Source organism: Pygocentrus nattereri, chromosome 11 (genome assembly GCF_015220715.1).
Source record: "Pygocentrus nattereri isolate fPygNat1 chromosome 11, fPygNat1.pri, whole genome shotgun sequence".
Taxonomy (NCBI): Eukaryota; Metazoa; Chordata; class Actinopteri; order Characiformes; family Serrasalmidae; genus Pygocentrus; species Pygocentrus nattereri.
Window position 1 is genome coordinate 14,703,448 of NC_051221.1, and position 24,907 is coordinate 14,728,354.

The following is a 24,907-nucleotide window of genomic DNA, read 5'->3' on the forward strand; positions in this document are numbered from 1 at the left end:
TCAACATAGACACTAAATGTTACTCTTTTGAGAAGCAAAGTCAATATTTTGAGATAAGTTAAGTCAATCCTCTCAGAAAAGAAGTAATTACTTTGAGATACTGAGTCAATGTTATGAGGAAATAAGTCGTTATTTCGACATGATAAGTCAATATTTTCAGAAAATAAGTCAGTATTTCAAGATACTAAGTCAATATCTTGAGAAAACGTTGTTATTTTGAGATTCTAAGTCAATATTTTGAGAAAACGTCGTTATTTTGAGATTCTAAGTCAATATTTTGAGAAAACGTCGTTATTTTGAGATTCTAAGTCAATATCTTGAGAAAACTCCGGAAGGAGCCGCAGCAGGTTCCAACAGACCACGCCCCCGCCCCACGCCGACCACGCCCACTGGCCCGGCAACATCCGTCAGAGACGCGGAGCGGAGTGAATGACCTGAGCCCGCTGGAGTGGCCGGAGGACGGAAAATGGAGGCAGAGCTGTTACAGGTGAACAGAAAGGCGCTTGTTTATGTGTTTATGGCGATAAACGGCGAGTTTGAGCGCGGACTCGCTGTAAAACAGGCAGGCCAGGAAAGTGCGCAGAACCTCCTGCGCCCCCAAGTTTGAGAAGTGCAGCGTAAATGTGGAGGAAACCCACCTGGGGTTCTCATATAGACTCGCGCCTTAGGTCTGGCCTGCCGAGCTGCTCTCTCTGCAGTGCTCGGGGGCTTTCTAAGTGTCCGTTAACACTCCTCTCAGGTGAGGTCGGAGAACCGGACCATGAGCCGCTTCTCTAGGAGCTGATATGTGAATGGCATCATCTCTGAAGCCGTTTTTATTGGGCTCATTATTACTTCTCCTTATTTTCTTGCCCTTCCAGGTTCTCAACCCGCAGAGTCTGAGAGCTCTGGAGGAGTGGCAGCGCCGAGAGTCCGTCGCCCTAACACAGGTCAACGGCCAGAGGAGATACGGCGGTCCTCCTCCGGGTAAGGTGCCTTTGGTTTGGTGGGCTTGTGCATTAGCGAGCTTTAGAAAGCCGCGCCGACCTTTTCAGTGACCCCAAAGCCATTAGAAGCGCATCACACTGAGGAGAACGGCGTGTGAATAGGGGCTGAGGGGAACTGCTTTCCTGTCTCCTCCTCCTCTAAGACACTGCAGAGGCCTCCAGAACAGCTTTGGCCCATTTACGAACCCGGGGCTGGTGACAGAACCCTCAGTTTTGTCTCCTGTTCTTCGCCTGTGGCTCTAATTCAGAGCAGCTGCCTTCATACCTGCTAGCAGTTATAACCAGGTTGCAGTAGCAGGTCCCGTTAGTTATACCATCAGTTAAAGGGGGATTCCACCGAATTTTACACTTTTGCTGTGCAGTCAAATTCCAGAGATGTGAACTGTCACAGAGGTTTTGTGTGAAATGGTTCACTGTACAGTACAGTGGTTCTGTATAGAACCATAAACACTCAAAAGAACTATTTGCGTGCTTAAAAAGGTTCTTTGCATGGTGATGAAATGGTTCTTGAGATTGGTGGTGAATAATTTGTTTATGGTTCTGTATAGAACCTTTTTGAAAGTGGTTCTGTGTAGCACCAGAAAGGGTTCTGCTGTTGTTAAAATGTCAATCTTGTAACAGAAGAATAATTTTTGGTTCTATATAGAACCATGTACAGCACATTCTCCATCAATCTGAAGAACCATTTCACCATGCAAAGAACTTTTTAAGCGTGCAGTGTTCATGGTTCTATATAGAACTGTTGTCTTTACCAAAGAACCCTTAAAGAATCTATTTATTTATTTATTTTTAAAAATAGTGTAGAGCAGTGGTGCCCAACCCTGGTTCTGGAGGACCCTCTGCCCTGTGAACAGTGTTTCATCTGCTTACAGCACACCTGATACAACTAATCAGCTCATTAACAGGCCCTGCATGACTTATCCTGGGTGGTGGACCAGAAAGGCTCTTACACAGGGCTGCACGGCTCCAGTCCTGGAGGGCCAGTGTCCAGCAGAGTTTGAAGGTTTCCCTACTGAACCACACCCACTAAACCTGCCACTTGGCAGGTGAATGTCATCAGGTGTGTTTGAATAGGTAATTCACCAAACTGTGCCGGACACTGACTTTCCAGGGCTGCGTTTATGCACCCCTGCTCTAAAACGTTCAGCGCTGGGGGTAGGTGCTCCAGGGCTAGGAACCTCTGCTACCTGAATAAAAAACCTGGACTACAACAGATTAAACTTCCCCACTCGGACTTCTTTGAAGTGACAGGAACCAGGGGTCACCAAGTCACTTTGAGAAAATAAGCGTAAATGGTTTGATGCGATATGGTTCACTGTACACTCTTTAGTAAAGGCAGTGGTTCTACTTAGAGAACGTTTTTTTATAGAGCCTTTTTGTAAATGGCACTGAAAAGGGTTCTGCTGTTACGATGTCAAGTTTGTAACAGTAGAAGAAGCCTTTATGGTTCCATTTAGGGTCTATAAAGGAATAAAGCTGCTTGATTAACTGTTCAAAACCTCAAGTGAACAGTGCGCAATGCTGCATTAGATGAACCTGTAGCTGTAGAAAAACTGACTGACTCCGATTTCTTTACAGTGGGACCCCTGGTTCCTGTCACCACCAATATCTACAAAACAAATATAGCCGTTTTATTTACTATCCAAAACCACTGGTGAAACTTCATGAGTCGTCTTAGTTTTTATATGTAACATTTATGTAAAATAAAGGTGTAAAATAGCGATACATCCAAAAAGAATAGGCTCTCTTTGGGGACTACTTTACTTTTTAACAACCTACATGTAGCGCTCTGCCATGAGTGGCTCTTAAAAAGTACTATTTAAGTTCTGAGAATGTTTCAGGCATCATGCAGTCATAATTGTAATCATTTAACAAGCCGTTTGGTTCCTGTCACCACCACTGTGAACTGTTCTGACACAATGTTCTCTAGAAGGAAGCATTTCAGATCAAACCACTCAAAGACTTTTCTAGCTGAATTATTCAGGAATTTCCCTTTTAGAAAAGAGCAGTACAGCATTAAATTTTGGCTAGTTGACTGAAAGAAAGAAATGTCCGCTCAAATAAACTGTCAACTAAAAGCCTTTTCAGTCCTGTTTGTAGTCTAAGGTCCAGTTTTGGTGCACAGTGAAACAGGCCGTGTTCTGAGCTGATCAGTTTATTTAATTTTACAGTTGATTGAATAGGACGCCGTAGACTGATGAGGCTTGATTTTGATCAACGCTCTTGCTCTGAAAAGGTTGATAAATACGAGTTCCGCACAGTTTAGTGTTCTCCCTGCTCCAGCACACCTGTAGCAGTTCATTAGCTACGGCTAATTATGAAGCTGAGTCAGGTGAGCAGAATCAGGGCAGTCGTTAAACTGTGCTTGCAGGGTTTGGGCTCAAGTTTGAGAGTGTTGTTTGTTGTGCATTGGATTTGATATATGTTACTGTCAGCTGCCACGGAAAGAGATTAGCAAAAAACAGTGCTAGATTAGAGAATACAATTCCATAATGTTGCAAGCAGAATGATTTGAAGTAAAGTACATGGGGATTTCAAAAAGCAACATCCAGAAGAATTCCTCAGATTAGTCAGAATTTCTGCATAATCCAGTTTTTGAGATGTAAACAAAGTCATTCAGAGTGGTTTGGTGTGAAATGGTTCATTGTATTGAAACCTGCTGGCTTGGAATTAGTTTCTTAAAGTGGCACAGTGGCACCTTCATGTATTTTCCATCCAGTATTTTTTATGTCTTTAAAAATGAGGTTTTATGCCTACATCTTATCTCAGAAATATTATGAAACAGTGTCTCGGGCACCAATCAATGTATTCATAATACAATGTCTCGTCTAGTCTTTCTGTGAGGCAGCTTTTAGAGGCGTTCAACCAGGGCTGTGCGATCCTGGTCCCAGAGATCTTCTGCCCTGACTAGTTAACATCCAGTACACACTATTCTCTGATATTCAGGAGCTCCTAAAGGCCTTCAATACCTGGATCAGATGTGCTAGATTAGAGTTTGAGCTAAAGCCTGCAGGGTGGTAGTTCTCCAGGACTGGAATTGGGCAACATTGAATTAAAATCTTCCAATGTCTGGTTCCCATCACCGTTTCGTGTGAAACCACCCTGAATGACATTGTTTACATATTGATGGTTTAATCACGTGGAACTTTAGAAAACTTTGATGAAATTCCCTTTTAAGCCAGAAGAAAGACGGGCAGTGATCCATGTTGAAGTTTACCATCTTTACTGAAAATCCTTTGAATATTTCCCATTTCCTTGCATATCTAAAAAGAAGTATAAACAGCTGAAGTGAAACTAACTCTGACTGTATGTTACTGCAGTATGTGCCATGACATCCAATGTCCTCGACCACAAAGAACTGTTGGCCACCCAAAGCAATGAATTCCATTATTTTTTCTTATTTGCCGTTGTGATGTCTTGCCATTTAATAAACTGAGGTTAGAGAGTGTTAGTCAAGTCTAGTTGGTTGAGTCTCAGTGTATCAGTTTTTTTAAGGACTAAGTCTAGAAATGGTGGCCTATTTTTAACCGTAAAGGAGAGATACAGTACACTATCTACAGTATCATCTGATTCAGCATAAACTCAGCTTTCTGCACTGCCAGGCACTGAACAAAAATCTTGAATGTTACAGATAAAAAATAGGCTAATACAAATGTAGGGGAAAAAAAAACATTGTTTTTCACATTTTACTGAAAAAAGCAACAAACAGGACTAAACAATTTGAATCAGTAAGTAAACAATTTTATGAACTTGGTAATGGTCACTTGAAGTCTACTGTGTCCATTTTTCTCAGCATTGTCAGTGGATTGTTTTTGTTCGTGCTCTGACTGGTGATGCGTGTTGCTTTCCACAGAGCCACATCACACTCCTGAGATTTATCAAGTGTCTCCAGCCTCCTCATCACTGCCCTCGAAAAATATTTGTAGGCTTTCATCTCAAAGAAAATCTTGTTTTATAAAGTCTGAAGTCAGCAGGTCTTTCAGAAGTCAAGCCTGAAACCACAAGCATGCAATCTCTGAAGTTTGGGAGGATGCTTGATGTAGGGCTGGGCGATACGACAATATTTATCGTTATTGCGATAAATTATTTCAGAATGTTTTTCTGAGCATCATAGAAGAAGCAAGTACTTAAAATACCTCCTAACTGCATGTTTGACTACAAAGAGAGAACAATCAGCTCTATTTAATTGGATTTAGTGCAGCTCAGTGTGAAATGTTAAATATACGTATCGCTGGTGTCGGAACAAAACCTTGTATCTCAAATGGTAACTTTACAGGAGAAGGAAAAAACATGCTTTACTTTGAATGTAAGTCGGTGGAACCTTTTTTTTTTTTTTTTTTTTTTTTTTTTTTTTCCCCTAATCATTTTTTTCATTATTTTGGTCCCTTCTGTCATGAAATTTACACACAACATAAAGGCCAACATGCATTTTCAAATTATGTCAAAAACTGAAAATTGAAAAATGGAGATACAAGGTTTTGTTCCGGCAGCAGCGATAATTGGATTAATTGTTTTTGACGGTATTTTTTTTAAATGTGGTGCTACTTTGTCTGTTTTAACTTATCAGATGTCAGGAAAAAATAGCATTTTTGCCACATCACTCACCCCTAGCCTGAAACTCCTCCTCCTTTCAGTGTAATATCCTGTAAAGTTCCCGTCTTTACCTTGTTAGTTTTGGCACTCCACCACCTTATATCCTCCCTCTTATCAGCCATATCTACTACCATCATCTACTAGTATACTACCACCATGCGTTAAAGGCATAGTCTATCAAAGTGTACTTTAATGTAATGAGATAATGTAATGATGTCATTTTAATTCATTCGTCATGAAACGGTCACAGAATGTAAAGGGCTGCTACTGTTAAAAATGAAATTGAGAACTGAAAACTGGAAAAAGATTTAGAAGGTTTAGAAGTGACTCTGAATAAGTGGGCCTGTTTAACTGCCAAATGTAAAGGTGCAGTGCTAAAACCTGTAAAGATGGAAAAGTTTTAATACAGTATAAAAAATCAGTTTGAAACGGCTTATCGAATGTATTGCTAATACTCGGTACTTCTAAGTCTCTCTTCTGTCTTTTGTGGAAACCACTGTCTCTGATCTGAACTAGGTATCTGGGTGCATCCAAACAAAGTCAATTGGGCAATGGGGGGTGGGGCTTATGCTATGGATACACCCACTCTCAGCTCTATATGTTACAGCAAAAAGTTATTTAGTTTTCTGTTTAAATTGTTTTGGCATTTTTATCCCAATTCTCATTAACATGATGCACTCGCATATCTGTTTTAATTTCTGTGTCTAATTTTGTTGCTAGTGTAATTAGAACAAATAGGTTTATATTACTTTTAACTGTGGGATATCTTTACTGTTGTCCTTGCAACTACAACAACGTGTTTTGTGGCCCGAGTTAAAGGGAATACCTCAGTGGCTGTCAAGGTATTGAGGTAGTGGGATAAAATTGGAAAATATTATGTGAATTATGGGTTTTAATAATTAGCTTTAAAATATTACTCTGTCAGTGTAGAGATTATGAAAAGAATAGTTAGGGAAGAAAACCCTTGTGCATTTATTAATGTTATTGTGTTGTAATGACAATTTGATCACTTGTACTGGAAAACTTCACTAGAAATTGAGTTAAAATGAAACAAAATAATTATTTATTCAACCAGGCAAGTGTTTGTATAGCCAAAGAATGAAAATGTTGGGTTTAGTCACTTTTATTTTTTTTTTCAAACTGCGCCCCAAGATTTGTCATGTTTGTTAAAATAACCCAAATGAGTTTAGTGTTTGGTTTTGCTAATCCAGTCTTCTTTAAGAATGCCTGGTTATGTTGAACCTGCCTCTCCGAGCTGACCATTTTCTGGGCTGTTGTTGACTATTTTTAGCTAATGCCACGAGCTTTGACACACAACCCTGATTCCTTCTTCCTGAGGCACTTTTCTCCTGTTTGTCACATGCTGTCACAGCTTTCAACAGTATCCCCATTATCTAACAGTCTTTGTGTTCCTGTGATTGACACATCTGCAATTTGTGGACCAACTGTTCAACCCCTTTCACGCTCACTTAGATGCACCATGCTTATCGTTATGTTATCCAGGGTTTCTGTCAAGGAGAAACATGGCCAAGATCATGTGCAGAAATATTACTGAAAACCCTGACCTGTTAAGAGGCTGGAAAGGCAGTTTCTGCTCCGCCATGTTGAACGTTATAAACTTTTGCTATGACATGACGCACATGCGAAGAACATACTTAAACTTTCCAACTGGGATTGTAATCAGATACAAGCATTTATATGGCTATTATTCTTCTATTTAACAGATTATTTACAGGTTACCCACCTCGTTCAATCGGATAGACGTTGTATTCCAAATAGCCTAAATCAGAATAGACTATTCTGACTGAGGTGTTTATATGGACGTGTTCTATTCCAATTGAGCTATTAGGTTGTTAACGAATTATTAGGCTAAATATCGCTAATGTGAAAATGAAGTGGGTTTTTTATTTTCCCTCATCACATTAAGCATGATTCACCATGTTTAACAAAATTCACAATCTTTGATTTAAAGTGTAGTGACTTGCCTGTTTCTAAAAAGTCTTCTGAGGTTTGATTACATTGCCTTGCACCAGCAAGCAGGGAAATAATATAATATCCATCCATCCATCCATCCATCGTCATCCACTTATCCGAGTCCAGATCGTGGGGGCAGCAGCCTAAGCAAAGAGGCCCAGGCCTCCCTTTCCCCTGCCACCTCGTTCAGCTCTTCCGGAGGGATACCGAGGCGTTCCCAAGACAGTTGAGAGATATAATCCCTCCAATGGGTCTGGGGTCTTCCCCGGGGTCTCCTCCCCATCAGACATGTCTGGAACACCTCCCTAGGGAGGCGTCCAGAGGCCATCCTTACCAGATGCCCAAACCACCTCAACTAGCTTCTCTCAACGCGGAGGAGCAACGGCTCTACTCGGAGCGTCTCCCGAATTGCCGAGCTTCTCATCCTAAGGGTGAGCCCGGCGACTTTGCAGAGAAAGCTCATTTCGGCCACTTGTATCAACGATCTTGTTCTTTCGGTCACTACCCAGAGCTTGTGACCATAGGTGAGAGTCGGAACGTAGATTGACCGGTAAATTGACAGCTTCGCCTTTTGGCTCAGCTCTCTCTTCACCATGATGGACCGTTATAGGTTCGGCATTATTGCAGGTGCTGCACCAATCCGCCTGTCAACATCTCGCTCCATCCCGAGATATTTAAACACTCGGGGCAAGAATCCAAGAAATTCTGTCCGTAAAAGTTATAAACAGAATCGGTGACAACAGACAGCCCTGGCAGAGTCCAACCCTCACTGGAAATCTATCTGACTTGGTGCCAGCTATATGAACCAAGCTCCTGCTCCGTTTGTACAGGGACTTAATGGCCTGTAACAACGAGCTCCTCACCCTGTACTCCCGGAGCACTCGCCACAGGATCCCCCGAGGGAGGCGGTTGAATGGGCTGGAGGTTAGGGAACTAGCCTCGTGACTGGAAGGTCGCCGGTTCGATCCCTAGAGCCGACAGTACATGACATGTCCTTGAGCAAGACAACTAGCCCCCAACTGCTCCCCGGGCGCTGAGGATTGGGCTGCCCACCGCTCCGGGCAAGTGTTTCCATTCCAAGATGGCGGCGCGTGCACAACGTGAGGCCCAGCGTCTCTCCGGATTTCGCCTTCTAGTAGTTATCTGTCTACTGGTTTCAACTTTTTTTGCCTCAAACTGCCTAGCATACATTTCCTACAGCCGACAGGCTTTGTTGAACATTGGTTTCACCTGCAACAACAGAGTTTTGAACCATCTAGAACTCCCTCGGGAAATCTCAGCAGTACCGTGGGCAACGCAGCCTGCTCCCCCAACGGAGCGCAGCCGGCGCCGGCGCGCAGAACGCAAACAAAAGCGGGGTAAGCGAGGGGGCTACGTGCTAAGCTAAGGCTAAGCCCCCACCGATCGGCGGTTCCCAGTTTGTTTCTTGCCAACGTCCGGGCTCTAGCGGGCAAAATGGACGAGCTGCGACTATGGACCACTACACAGAGATGGATCAGGGAGTGTAACGTCATGATTGTGATGGAATCGTGGCTGAACAGCGACATTCCCGACACCGCGGTGGAGCTGGACGGACGCAGCATGTTCAGAGCGGACAGAGTGGCTGAGGACTCCGGCAAGAGCAGAGGGGGGGGTCTGTGCATCTATGTAAACAAACTGTGGTGCACTGACTCCACAGAAACTGAACGTCGGTGTTCTTCTAACTTATAATACCTGATGATAAAGTGTCGCCCCTTTCCTATGGCTAGAGAGCATTCAGCCGCTATTATTACTGCTGCCTACGTCCCTCCTGATGCCAATGCTAAACTAGCTATGGAGGAGCTGAGTTTGGCAATCAGTAAACAACAAACTGCGCATCCAGACGGACTTTTTATTGTTGCGGGGGACTTCAATCATTCCAACCTGAAATCTGTACTGCCAAAATTTCATCAGAATGTCTCCTGCCCAACAAGAGGAGACAAAACCCTGGATCATGTCTACACAAATATCGCAGAGGCATACAAGGCTGTACCCCTCCCCCACCTGGGGCAGTCTGATCACCTCTCATTGTTCCTGCTCCCGAAGTATGTGCCACTCATCAAACGTGTGAAAACATCAACAAAGACTGTTAAGGTATGGCCAGAGGGGGCCATCTCTACACTACAGCGTCAGTTTGAAAACACTGACTGGAGTGTGTTCTCCTCTCAAGCCACCACAGAATCTCACACAGATTTGGACACGTACACTTCAGCAGTCATGAGTTACATCAACTCATGCATAGACAACGTCACTTCTGTTAAACAACTGAAAATCTTTCCTAATCAGAAACCCTGGATGAATGCAGAGGTTCGCCTACTGCTGAAATCACGTGATGCTGCTTTCAGATCTGGCGATGCTGAGGCTTACAGCTCAGCCAGGGCAAACCTGAAAAAAGGGATTAAGAAAGCCAAGTACACCTACAAACTGTCTGTTGAGGAGAACTTCCACAACTCTGACCCCCGCCGCATGTGGAAGGGCATTCAGGCAATCACTGGCTACAGGCCTCCATCCCTGACCCCCTCAGCCAGCAGTGCCTCTCTCCCAGATGAGCTTAATCAGTTCTACGCTCGTTTCGACCAGAGGAATGACCAACACAGCACGTGGAGTGGTCTTCCCCACAATGAAAGCCCCCTCACACTTTCCACTGATAATGTACAGTCTGTACTGAGCAAGGTGCATGCACGCAAAGCTGCTGGTCCAGATGGCGTCCCTGGATGTGTCCTCAGAGCGTGCGCTGGACAGTTAGCCAAGGTCTTCACCGATATCTTCAACCTATCACTGGCCCAGGCTGCTGTTCCGGCATGCTGGAAGACATCCACCATCATACCGGTGCCAAAGTGCTCATCTGCTGCATGTCCTAATGACTTCCGCCCAGTCGCACTCACCCCCATTGTGATGAAGTGCTTTGAGAAACTGGTCCTCAACCACCTAAAGACAGTGCTCCCACCATCCCTGGACTCCCACCAGTTTGCATACCGTGCAAACAGGTCGACTGAGGATGCAATTTCCACTGCTCTTCACTCTGCCCTCACCCATCTGGATGAAAGGAACACCTACATCCGCATGCTGTTCATCGACCTCAGCTCTGCTTTTAACACGGTCATCCCAACTAGGCTGGTCACCAAGCTCAGCGACCTGGGAATCAGCACCCCCATGTGTAACTGGGTTTTGGAATTCCTGACAGACCGACCCCAGTCTGTGAGATTGGGCAGTCATATGTCTACCACCATCACCCTGAACACTGGTGTGCCGCAAGGCTGTGTGCTGAGCCCTCTGCTCTTCTCCCTGTTCACCCACGATTGTGTTCCTCTGCACACATCTAACATCTTCATCAAGTTTGCATACGACACCACAGTGGTTGGCCACATCAGGAACAACGATGAATCGGCCTACAGGGGGGAGATCCAGCACCTGACTTCCTGGTGCACCACCAACAACCTCATCCTGAACACAGGCAAAACCAAAGAACTCATCGTGGACTATCGGAAAACCAAGGGCTGCACACACTCTCCTGTCTACATCAACGGAGCAGAGGTAGAACGTGTGTCCAGCTTTAGGTTCCTGGGAATCCACATCTCGGCAGACCTTTCATGGTCCTTCAACACCTCCCATCTCATCAAGAAGGCACAGCAGCGTCTTTACTTCCTGAGGAGACTAAAACAAGACCGGCTGTCTCCTCAGATCCTCACAAATTTTTACAGATGCACCATCGAGAGCATACTGACCAACTGTGTGACCGTATGGTACAGTAGCTCCACTGTGGCGGAAAGGAAATCCCTGCAGAGGATAGTAAGGACTGCTCAGCGCATCACAGGCATGCAGCTCCCTGCCATCAAAGACATTCACCACCAGCGTTGTGTGCGCAGAGCACACAGCATCATTAAGGACCCCTCCCACCCCAACCACAAACTGTTCAACCTACTTCCATCCGGGAGGAGATACAAGAGCATCCGGGCCAGAACCAGTCGGCTCAGGTCCAGCTTCTTTCCCTCCACAATCACTCTGCTGAACTCCACACCTCGCTGATAACACTACCACTCATACTGCACACAGCGGACTATGAACACTGCCTTTCATACTACACTCACCAATCAGAGCTGTTGTTTTATTTTATTTTATTCATCATTATTACCACTGCACAAATGTAACATTCTACTGCCATGTAAATAACACATCGCAACAGTTATTCTATACAGTGTACATCTCCAACATGTTCATGTATATATCTACACATCTATAATCTATTTTTTTTTTGCATATCTATAAGTAATTTATTCTATATACTGTAATGTTGCACTATGCCTATTTATTGCACACTTGCACACTCTCTTTTTGCACTATTTGCTACTATTTGCACTTCTGGTAGATGCTAACTGCATTTCGTTGCCATGTACTTGTACTGAGTAATGACAATAAAGTTGAATCTATCTATCTATTCTCACTGCCCTCTAGTGTGTGTTTGTGTGTGTGTGTGTGCTCACTAGAGTGTATGTGGCGTTTCACTTCACAGATGGGTTAAATGCTGGAGGTGAAATTTCCCTATTGTGGGACCCGCATTGTTCCTTTTGTAGCTGAGATTTGACTATAGGAATAAGTAGTAATATTGTGTTTCACCTCCTCTTTCCCAAGTATCACTGAGAGGAAACACTCATTTAGAGACCCTCTCTGATACCATGTTCCCCTCGCGAATGTGTCATGGTGTAGAAGGTAAGCACAGTGTGGTTTCCAACTTATGTTGACTTTATCAATATATGATTCTTGATGACTTATATTTGGTTATATGGGAATTAAAAGGCAGAAATCAGTACTACACCTGAAACTTGCAATGCTCTGCACCTCCACTCCATTATTTTGGTTGCAACACCTTTTGCACATTTCTAGCACCTGTACTGACATACATGAAATGTAGTGGCTCTTTGTGTCAAATGTTCTTTGATTTATTTATTTAACAGCTGACTTGCTTGAAATATTTCAGTTTGAAATATCCAAATTGTGTATATGGAAGTGCAAAATGTCAATATTGTCGGATGTCATAAATATTAGAGGAATACCACCAATTTTGTCTGAATGCTTGCATAATTATATTAAGATGTAAATAGTCAGAGTGGATTGATGTTTAATGGTCCGTTCTAGAGAAACTTACTGAGTCAGAATTGTTTACAGTGGTGGTGATAGGAACCAAACATCTGAAGAGTTTAGTGTCTCTAAAAGCTCCCTTACAGAAAGTTACCACATGACTGACCTTGTTTTAGCAAAAGTTGTGAGAAGGTTTTAGTCTAAAACGTATTTTTATAATATATTCCTGGTGGAGGGGTACATGCAGGATGCTGTAAGGTAAAATGGTCCCCAAAGAAAACCATCATTAGTATTACATATAAAAACCCAGAAGTCCTGTGTAGATTCACTGGTGGTTTAGGTCTTAAATAGCTATGTTTGTGTTGTAGACGTCGTGACCCCTGGTTCCTATCAGCTGAACTGTCAAGAAATCGGAGTGTCTACAATGAACCTACAATTAACCTAACAATTAATTATCTCCACTTCTGTCTTATCGTCTCTAATGCTAGACTGGAGAGGTCCTGTTCCAGGTGCAGGCTGCGAGGTGTTCATTAATCAGATTCCGCGGGATGTCTTTGAGGACCGTCTGATACCCCTCTTCCAGAGCATTGCACCACTATATGAGTTTCGCCTCATGATGAACTTCAGCGGGCAGAACCGCGGCTTCGCCTATGCCAAGTATGGAGACCCTGCCACTGCAGTAGCCGCCGTCCATGCACTAAACAAATACCCGCTGCAGGAGGGTGTGCGACTGGTTGTTAGGAGGAGCACAGAGAAAAGGCAGCTATGTCTAGGAGATCTGCCCTCAGGCATGGGTCGTGAGGAGCTGCTCATGGTCCTCCGGCTACTCTCGGACGGGGTCGAGGACATCACTATGAAGGCTGTTGGGTCCAGGGGAGAGGATACCTGTGCTCTGGTGCACTACTCCTCTCACTACGCTGCCTCCATGGCTAAGAAGGTGCTGGTGCAAGGTATGATGCATGCTAGGAACAAATAGGCCAAGGTCAGTCAAAATGTACAGAGAATATTCAGACTTCAAGATGGCTGATACCACTGTTTAGCTAAGTTTTCTACTTTCATCCTTATAGCTGACATTGTCATACAGTGTCAGAAACCACCTAATCAAATCTAGTTGAGATTACTTAAAGCTGCACTATGTAAGATTTATTGTTAAACCTGAAAGAAGTCAAGGAGTCTGGTCAGATTTTGCAGGATTTTGTTTTTTCAAACCATGTCATAAGTATTAATGTCAAACACAGACTCAAAGCAAAGTTCCACCTCAGTGTTTTACTGAAGAAGGTATGGTGACAGTAGTATATAATTCACTTACATCCCCAGAAGACATGCGTCACCACATTTTGATTGAATTCTCTTTGTATACTCGCAATCAGATTCATCCGCTTGGGGAAGGGGGATGAAAGACGTTATAAGGTGTTCTTCTGCACGTTGTGCGCAATCACACTTTTCCACCAGAGAGGTCTCCAAATGTCATACTGTAGCTTTAATTTGATACGGTTTCAGGCAAGTATAGTGATTTATTATATGGTGTGGTCTATTATATAAGAGCTTGAGGAGTACATGTTCTTGGTAACACTGGCACTGCCCTCTTAACTCTAAGGTCAGTTCACATACAGAAAACAAAAAATTGCACAGTAACATGACTTGATTTTAACAGATCTTTACTGAAATTTGTTTACGTCACAGATCCTTCTTGTGTATCTTTGGTTACCTATCGATGAATATTTAGAAATTGAGGTCCATTTATGTACTTCAGTGAGCAATCACATTTAACTGAAAAGGAGTAATTTGGAGGTTTAGAGTTACTGAGATGTTAACAGATGGAGGATTTTTCAGTATTTCAGAGTCACAGCGCTCAGCTATCAGAGATGTGCATTCGGAGATTACAGTGGAGCAGTTTGTGTGGTTTGCTAAAGGATTGCGAGGATCTTGTGGGGGAGAGTATTGAAGCCTTATCACATGATTCACTGAACACATTAAGCCTAGGCAGAGCCTCAGTTGCCGGCAGAATCCACATTAACATTAATGCTCTGATTAAGTTACACCAGGCTTAACATATAATGAGGCCTAAAGAAGAATTCCACTGATGTTTCAGAATTTTCTGCATAATTAAGTTATGGAGATGTAAACAGTCATTCAGAGAAGCTAGATGTGAAATGGTGCCTTGTAGGGAGACTTAAGATTTCTTCAGTAATCGTGACTGGAACCAGGGGTCGCGGTATCTACAACACAAATATAGACATTTTATTTACTGTCCAAAACAAACCACTTGTGAGGTTTTTAGACATCATCATGATGATCATTCCGGATACAGCAATGTTACTGTAAAACGTCCTGCATGTACCTCTCTGCCATGAATTAAGTTATTTTAGGCTAAAATCATCATCAAAACTGCCATCAGCCAATGTCTAAGGTGTAATTCATTGAATTTATAAGCATTCCATCTAATAACTTTTGACGAGTTAGCTTTAGAGACATTCAACTCTTTAGATGTCAGGGGCTGTATTACAGAAACATCCTGAAATCTTATCTCATCTGTTTGTCATGGTGACTGTTTCAGTTAGGAGTGAACAGCAGCTCTTACAGAATGACTGTTGTTAAGGTCATAATCTCCAGAAAAGGAAATGTTATTACAGAAACCTAACTAGATCAAATTCCCTAAATACTGTCCTAACTTCAGTTTGCTAGCTTTTGTTTTAACCATCCATTTCTACTGGTAGCTGTTCTGTTGAAAAAAGATTTTTCTAAATTTTGAAAGGTCCTACGTGAAAGTCTTTGTCAGATCGATGATGTGTTAGTTAAGTCTAGGGGACGGGAGTCACAAACATGAGGTAGGTGTGGAAGATGTGGTGGGGGAAAAAGAGAAGTGATTTAAAAAGAGACTAATCTGGAAATCCATCACATACATTCTGTAACATGTATAAGGTAGACAGTGTTCCAATATTAAAACTTCTAGAAACCAGAAAAACCAGGTTGGTGCTTCTCTAGGGAAAACGGTCACGGACGGCACCAGCAAAAAGAAATAAACAAAACCAAACAATCTACCGAACCTAAACAAAAATAACAAATACATATGTGACGCCCGCCCTCTTACCTAGTGAGTTTAACACCGTCAAGTTTAAAGTACAAAAAATGTATTAAGTTATTTTTGTTACGTTTGTATTTGTTTCCATGCTTTGTAACAGGCATGATCAATTAGCAACCCTGGTTGAGTAGTTTAGCATTCCCTAACTTAAGATACAGTAGGATAATTCCTAAATTAAAATTTGATGGGAAATATTTATAAAAATTTTACTTTGCTGAGTTTAAGGCAAAAAAGTGAAGTTTCTGTAATATTACCTCTGGTTTAAGTCACCACAACTGCAAACTTTTCTGACTCTGTGGGTTTCTCTCTAATGGTGCATTTCACATCAGACCTCTCTAAATGACTTTTACATCTTAAAAGCTCATGACAAACAACTTGCATATTGCAGTTATATGACACTTCCAAATCAGTTTCAGATGGAAATGTAATATTAAAAAAAAAGAAACTGTTCATTTAACATTCTTCAAGCTGGAGTTATAACTTTGAGTTTGACCTTGCGCCTGGTTCATCAGCCAGTCTACAGCTGTGCCGAACTCAAATATACATCAGTAGCTCATCTCCAGAGCAGTAAACAAGCCCCGTGTGAAAGGCAGGAGGTTTTCATGGCTGCAGCAGGCTGATGGTTTGTCTTGTTGTGCAGCACTGTGGAGAGCAGGATACCTGCAGAGCACATGTCTTTCAAACGCCATGCTGAGCAGATCCTCCGCTGACGAGCTTAATGCTAATTTATGCTAATCGAATGCAAATAAAGACACAACAGAGGTGGGGAAATAATTAAGGCCTAGCAAAGAGCAATCAAAACCTGAACATGAATCACTGAATAGTATAACAGGATGACAGGAATAATTCAGATTCGTATTGATTTTAATTGGTTTTGCCTGCAATACTTTGATGTATGGCCTCACCCCAGTTTGTAACAGTGGAAATTCAACTTTTTTCCTGGACTTGGTGTCATGACAGATTTCATTACACCCAGGTGAACATGCAGGTGAACACACAACTGTGCCATTTTCAATGTTTTGATTGAAAAATATTTGGCCTCCAGCTGTATGATGAATTACTTGGGATTGTGGAAATCCAGTTTGGTGTGTAAAGTACTGTTTGGACGCATTCACTTTTCCATAGGGAGTTGGAGCGATGTAATTTTCAGGACATCTGAAAAGTTTATAGCTCTATTTAAGCTGGATTAGTTTTATCTGATTTGTGAGACAACTGAAGATAGATTTTTGATATAGGACAAATCTGCAGTGTTTTCACAAGTAATTATTCCATATTCTACAACAGTTGGTCCCGGCCACGCAAGCTGATTGGTTGAGAAGCATTCGAACCATGTTGATATTTCGCCATAACATCGCAGGGTTTTCCACAAACACTATTACCAACAAGCAACAAGTTTGACCGCAGTAGGAGACGCAAGCCATTTGAAAGTTTTTACTTCTTACTTTGCCCCAAACAGAAAATGGACTCTTAAGATCACATTTGACCTACAGCTGATTTGGTCAGACTGAAGATGAGACTACACTAAATTCCCAAATTGTCATCACCGCTGAGCAGCGTTTCAGTCGGCGGCTGTAACAGAAGAACAGCTAAACAACCTGGAATCAGCCAGAAATAAACCCAGTACCAAAACCGCCGAAATAAAAAAACAAAGCTGCTCGGCGTTGATGACCGTTTGGGAATTTAGTGTAAGGAACTGGAGAACAAACTGCAGCGAGTAGGCGGAACTCTTTACTCTGACACAGCAACAAGCTGCTTGTTAAGGAACTGTAATTTGGCGGGAACAGTTGCTGACATAAAACCATATTAAATGATACGTTCACAGCCAAATTTTATTAATTTATGTACTGTTGTATAAAAGCAATAGACCACTCGAGGTTGTGTGTTATCAAGTCAAGAGGCTTTTGTTGTCATTCCGTCTGTGTACGAGTACACAGTGGAGTGAAATTACGTTCCTCCAGGAACATCACGGTGCAACATTGAACGGAATAAGAAGTACATAGTGCAACGTGTAGACGTAAGTGTGCAAAAAAATTAGACTAGAAACAATACAATAAATACGATAAATAAAACGGACAGACACAGTAAACAGACAGGACAGTGCAGTAGCGACACCACACATTTCTGAGCATTGTAACATCACAGCTGTGATGATCTACAGCGACAAAACACTCCCTTTCATGTTCTACTGCATAAGTGACTTATCTTTTATATTTCAACAACCTTGGAGCTAGAAAAAGAGACTTTTGACTTTTTTGGTGCAGTATTTGGCCATTTGAGCACACATTGTTTTATTGTTCAGAGGACCCTGTCAGATAACACTGACCTCAACATGTGTGCAATGACATTTCAAACCAGGCTATTTGGGGGAAAAACACATGTTTTATGCTATACAAATTGGCCAGTCAAATCTGGCACATATTACGTAGCCAAACCTCCTCTGGGGCTTATAACAGATTCAAACAGACCAGAAATCTCAGTCTAAATGACGGTGATGGCTATTGGGATTTACAACCATCAGTAGTAACAGTTGCAGTTTTCAGATCGAGAGCTACAATTTTAATTGTCCAACATTATTCAAAATTAAGTTTTAAGTGAGTACACTAAAAGTAATTACACAGAATCAAGCTTCAAAAAATGTATATGTTTGTGTTCTTGAGCAAGAAAAGGCCTGAATTGAATTCAGAATTGCAGTATTGGTCAGAAAAGCTGATTAGATATTTCCCCAAAACATTCAGCTCTATCCAACAAGCAACATTGATGTATGAAATATAATTTTAAATCGGAATGACATCTCATGAAAGTAAGTCTACTATTAAAATTCAGCTGTTATCTAACAACAACAACAACAGCAGCTACTCCAAATGATGTGCTTTGGGCATTTTTCTGTAGGAAAAAACATCTTAAGTTTGGAACCATTTTGCAGGGGTGCAAGTTTTAAATGCAGGACAGGGAGGGTTCTTACTGCATATATGGCTAATTTTGCCTTAGCATAACCGCTACTGAATTGGCCCTGAAAGGATCGTAGCTACGCTGAAAAATGACAAACAAAAGTTAACCCTGCTATAAATAGTAGCGCATGTTCACCCCTCCTATGCTTTCCTCCAGCAAAGCCGACAGCAAAAGTGCTTGGTTTAGACAGTAAAAGTAGCTGCGTTCTGTCAAAATTGGAATTGTTGGAGATGCTGTGGAGCCCAGTGAATTCAATTAATCCCACATAATGCTATCATTTACAACAGAAGGCTACATTTTGGGGTGTGACCTGCTCTGAGTACTTTCTTGACTAGTGAAGAAAACCACTCCGTCTCACTGGCTCTGACTTGGCAGGAGGTCTGAGAGAAGAGTGCACCCTCTCAGCAGTTGAAACCTTTAAAAACTACCATAATTGGACAGGTGATAAAGTTGGTGTTTGAGACTTTATACAACTTGTAGGTTTTACTCCACTGATGTATGACCTACTTTTAAACGTGCAGGAGTGAAATCTCTGGCGCACATCATTTCAGAGTCCTTTAGAGCTAAAACCTAAAAAAGGAAGAACGAGGATCAGTAGTATCCCTACCTTTTATATTTTGATGGTTTCCCTGCTGACGCACCTGTTCCAGCTAATCAGCTAATCGACAAATCCCTCCTAAGTCAAAGGGAGAGCACTGAAGCAGAAAATATGTATTGCTGTCTTACAGTCCCACTGCACTGCAAGACATTTGAGTTGGTTTTGGACCGACATTGCGTAGTGATGAGCACTCCTGTGTAACGTTAGCTTATATATTCGTTCTCTTGATTTATGAATTCCATTTCCCATAATAGTGTTATTCTGTACAGTGCTCCTGACTTTTCAATGTAGGCCGTAGTGATTATTATAGGAAACACAAAGTTTCCATAGTTTTCTACATGGTGCTCCTGATGTAGTAATGAAGGGAATAGCAATTATGGGACCGTTTCTGTTCCCGGATCGTGATTGCAGTTATAACTCCAATTATTTTCCACAGTGGACCACATGTTTATGTTGCAGCAAGCACACAATGTGAATTTTCATTCCCAAAAGGCTGTAGCAAATGCATACATGTAAAAGAAAGCAGGAGACATTATATATTATGGGTCTTACTAAAACAGAAAAAGTTCTAAACTTTAACTTTTAGAGTTCAGTGGTGAGTGGTGTTTATTTGAGCTTGAACTGTTTATGTTGTCAGTTATATGCTAGTAGTGGGCCAGCTAGGAAGCAAGATAGCTAATCAGCCACTTTAGACTTGTTTGGTTGCTGATGGTGAACAAAAAATTGTTAATTGCCATCATTTATGTGGCAATGAATCAGCTGCAATTTCATGATCGTGACAGGCCTGCCTGTAGTAGTGTTCTAAATAGTGCTCCTTATTTCCAGTGTAGGGAGCAGTGATTAGCATACAATGTATTTGGCCGTATAATGGTATTCATCGTATGCTCCTAATTCTCCAGGTTGGTAGATCTCCAGGACTAGGATTAAGCACCCCTGGATTAGAGGGGCCATTTCAGTCAGAGCGTAGACTGTTCTCAACTGGTGATATTTTTGGACGAGGGTCCATTCCCCTGGATGTCATTTCCTTTTGCTTTCTTTTGTCCTCAGATTTCAAGAAGCAGTTTGGCGTTTCCATCTCTATTCGATGGATAACAGACAGCTCCATATTCAGACAACAGGAGCATCTCGAAGAGATCTCTCTCGCCCCTCCTGGTCTGAAACTTCCAGCCAAGCTTTGTGTCCCACCTCCCCGCTTTCAGATCACCCGACCCTCCCGCCTCCGAAATTACAGAGACCCACTTCCTCCTCTTCCTGCTGCTCCACCTTCTCCATCTCCTCCTCCCACCCAGGGCTTCTCCAGGGCTGTAGGGGGTCCGGCCCACCATGTGGAGAACAGGGTAGTACCCTTTGTCACTAGAAGGCCTGATTTGAGGTCCCATGATTCAGTGGGCCAGCTACGGTGGCTCTGTGAGCTGCACAACCTTGGAGTCCCGCTCTACGATGTGCGCTACCACCACACAAGCCCAGATGGCTTCCTCCACTTCAACTACAGGTAAGGGTGAGCAGTATGGCAGAAAATACACTGCTCCAAAAAATAAAGGGAACACTTAAACAACACAATATACCTCCAAGTAAATCAAACTTCTGTGAAATCAAACTGTCCACTTAGGAAGAAACACTGATAGACAATCAATCTCACAGCTGTTGTGCAAATGGAAAAGACAACAGGTGGAAATTATTGGCAATTAGCAAGACACACTCAATAAAGGAGTGGTTCTGCAGGTGGGGACCACAGACCACTTCTCAGTACCTTTCTGCTTTCTGGCTGATGTTTTGGTCACTTTTGAATGTTTGGTGGTGCTTTCACACTCGTGGTAGCATGAGACGGACTCTACAACCCACACAAGTGGCTCAGGTAGTGCAGCTCATCCAGGATGGCACATCAATGCGAGCTGTGGCAAGAAGGTTCCCTTTATTTTTTTGAGCAGTGTATATTTCATTACTTGAATACATTTTTATGATGCCTGTCATGTAGGAGGTGGTCAATATTATATTTTATCATTATGTTGATTAAATTAGTCTTCAGTGTGCTTTTCTGAGTATGTTGTAGATATCATCAATCAGTACGTCGAGAACTGTTTGTTTCCACAAATACAGTGCTTTGTAAAAGTGTTCAGCCCCTTTACGTCAGATTCATCTGGACTACAAATGACCCACAGATTGTTCCAGCAGGTGTTAATGTAATATTCAGATGTTCAAAGTCAACATACATTATTTGTCAGCAGATGTTTAAAACTGAAAAATGCTGCTTGCATAAGAATTCACCCCCTTCAGACTAGTACTTGGCAGAACCATCATTTGATGCAGTAACAGCTGTGAGTCTGTTTTAAATACGTTTCTAAAGGCGTTGGACATTGTTCAAGAGTTATTTTCACCCGTTGGTTCTGGAAGATTTATTAGGTTGTACAGGTTTGGTGGATAATGCTTGTGGACTGCACATATCAATTAGTGCCACAGGTTCTTGATTGGATTGAGATCTGGACCTTTTTAGAACATTCACCTTTTTTGTAGTTAAACCACTCCTGTGTTGCTTCAGCCAAAAGGTGTAGTCTCCCTCTAGCTTGGGTTCTTTATCGCACTAAAGCAAGTTGTCTTGCACCATCCTTCCCTTCTTCAATTTTAACAAGATGCCCAGTCATCTCTGAGGAAAACCACAGTATCTCCACAGTATGATGCTGCCACCTCCATAATTCACTGAGGGGATGGTGTTTGTCGAGGAATGTTAGGTATGTGACACACTTTGCCTTTTGAATTTTGGCCAAATTTTTGTCTCATCTGACCAAAAAATGTTATCCCATATTTTAGCTGGGTCATTCTTACGCTTTCTGGTAGATGTCCAGCTGGCTTTGATGGGTTTCTTCAGTAATGACTTCTTTTGAGCCACAGTTCCTTACAGACCAGTTGCATGCAGAACTCTTAATATCATTCACTGGTGGACCTCCACTCTAGTGTCAGCCACTAAACTCTGACGTGCCTTCAAAGTGACTCTTGGCTTCTCCGTGGCTGATGAATTTTAATCTGAAGTTTGTTTAAGGGGGCTGAGTACTTACGGAAGGCATTGCATGTGCCTAAAACGTCTCTCAGCCTGCTCAAACCATATGCAGGTCATAATTCAAGTCGTGCTGCCAAATTGATGTGGTTAAGGAGTAGCAGTGTATATAGATCTGCCAACAATTACTCATTTTGCGTAGCAGGTATCTTTGACATTCTGATATCCAAGTACCCTGATGCACTTTGTCACTCTATGCAAAAAGATGGCGAGGCCTGTGTGCTCAATTGTGCATGTGCAGTACTTAAATCTAACAGCAAGAGGCAGCAGCATCTAGCCTTCTGGGGAAAAAAAGAAGAGTTCAACCAATTATAGCGCTGGGTTTGTTCCCCTGAGGATGACGAATGCCTAATGTCATTCATTTGAAGAGACTGCAAATCAATAGTACCAAAAAATGTCCCTCTCGTTCGCAGAGCTGCAGGTAACTTGGTTTATAGCGGTGATAAACAACGTTCTTTGCGAATCCGGGTTTAGATGCTCTGGCTGTGATTAATCTTTGGATGCACGTGAAAACATGGTGTGCATGATGAACAGCCAATCGTGCGAAACACGGAGTTGAGCAGCTTATTTTTCAAATAAGGAGAAAGAAATCGATGCACATATGTAGGAAGAAAAGCATTCCTAATGGCAGAAAAGCTGAGCTATTAGTGCTTATTGTAGTGATACCTGCTTTATATTCCTAACATCTTTCTGGTATGATTTGCCTTGTCACCATCGGTCACCGATTGGTCAGACTGCTCAGCCCTCGTCCAAGAGCTGTTTATGATATTGAATATTCATTATTATTATTAATCTCTAATGATATATCATCTTATTGTTCACTCTTACCTTACAGGATCATTATTCCAAGACTACCTGTACCAATCTTCGGTGCTGTCCAGATTCTGCCTGGCATCAGCACCAACATCATGGAGGACGAGGTCCGCCGGGCTGTTGCTGAGCAGGCTATTAAATTCATGTCTCACCAGCGTTAAAAAAAAAAAGTTGATCTTTTTTCAACAGCTCATGCCTGATGATGTATAATCAGTTTTGCGTTCACTATTGAGATCAGACAGCATGTAGTGTTGAAGCCCTTCAGCTCCGTTTCCAGTGAGCTGGGGTTCACGGCAGGGAGAGACGTTTTGTTTTTTGTTACTTAAACTACCTCAATTATTGTTTTGTTTTTTATCTTTTGATACGCAGTTTTATAATGTTTTAATTATGTATTATATTAATATGTTTTGTGTGTTAGTATCTTGTGGATTGTTTGCACCCTTTTCAAGCCTGATTTTTGCATGTGTTTGTTTTCATACCTGAGTGGATTTGTTTAGTTGTGTTGGTTTCTTTACGTGTTATTTAAAAAAAGAAAAGAATTTTTCAGCCTGTATCTGCACTATTATTAAACGGTTGTTCTTGACTGGGTTCCAGATGTTTTCCAGTTTTCTTTGATGGCTCAAACACATTTTGCAGCTGTTTTAAGCAACATTGCATGGTTGTCAAACCCCACCCCTGGAGATACGTTTGTTTCCTTTCAGTAAACCTGAATCCAGTCATAAGGGTCGTAGATTTAGCTGATGAGAGGAAATAGGGAGTTAACTCTTTCTTAGGTGTGAGTTTAGTCCATTGTGCTGGTGTGCCACAATCAAGCACAGACAATGTGATGTACAAACAGTGCAAACTACACTAACTTTAGCTGTCATGGAGGTCCGTTGTGTTTCAAATGATCATGAAAACATAGCAGACCCTCCATCACCTCCTGCTATCTAGTCCGTTGCATCTGAAGTAGCCAGACATGCGCCTGACGTGGCCGTTATAAAGAATCCTCTTAGCTTTCATCCTGAACCAAAATTGGAGGGTCAGGATATGATTTTGAGTGGATCTTTAACAGAAATGGTTCTTTTTAGGACCATTTCATTCTATATAGAACCATATTGTGAAATGGTTCTTCCTATTGATGGACAATGGGTTACATATGGTTCTATATAGCACCAGAAATGGTTTTGCTATTATTTATGATATCAAGCTTGCAACAATACGAGAATCCTTTTTGGTGCCATAAAGAACCATTTTAAAAAAGGTTCTAGATAAAACCATATACAACACATTCTAAGTCAGTTCGAAGAACCATTTCGCCATGCACAGAACCATTTAAGCTTGGAATGGTTCTATATAGGGGTCTTGGTTCTAAATAGAACGGTTTTTGAGGAGTGTACAGAATCTCATCTCAAGTTAGGAAATACCAAAATACTTGATCAAGGTCCATCAGACAATCAGTTCACAACCAATGATGCACACAAAGCTGAAACATAAACAAGTAATCAAAATAATGTTAAATGTTAAAAAAAGACAAAACCAAAGTGTGATAAACTGGCAGTTTTGATTAGTGACCGAATCCCCTGCTGTTTAACAGGACTCCATGTCCATCTCCCAAAGCTTTAACTGGTTATTCCTCCTTATAACAGCCACACTTGCAATTCTTTCTATTATTCACCAGCATCACTGCCGTGTTTTATTTCATTCTAACACAGAGGTGAGGACATCTCAGCGTTCTTATCTAGAGAATGAACTCTTGTTCTGTAATAGCTTCTGTCCTATATTGTCCC

General features: G+C 42.0%; 1 protein-coding gene across 1 annotated transcript; it reads left to right on the forward strand.

Annotated features, from left to right (window-relative positions):
- Window positions 1-372: 372 nt before the first annotated feature.
- Window positions 373-23,726, forward strand: dnd1 (DND microRNA-mediated repression inhibitor 1). The gene is made up of 5 exons (XM_017722544.2): window positions 373-487; window positions 861-966; window positions 13,136-13,597; window positions 20,324-20,768; window positions 23,161-23,726. The coding sequence occupies exons 1-5, from the start codon at window positions 467-469 to the stop codon at window positions 23,297-23,299; spliced, it is 1,173 nt and encodes a 390-aa protein (XP_017578033.1). The 5' UTR covers window positions 373-466; the 3' UTR covers window positions 23,300-23,726.
- Window positions 23,727-24,907: the final 1,181 nt, after the last annotated feature.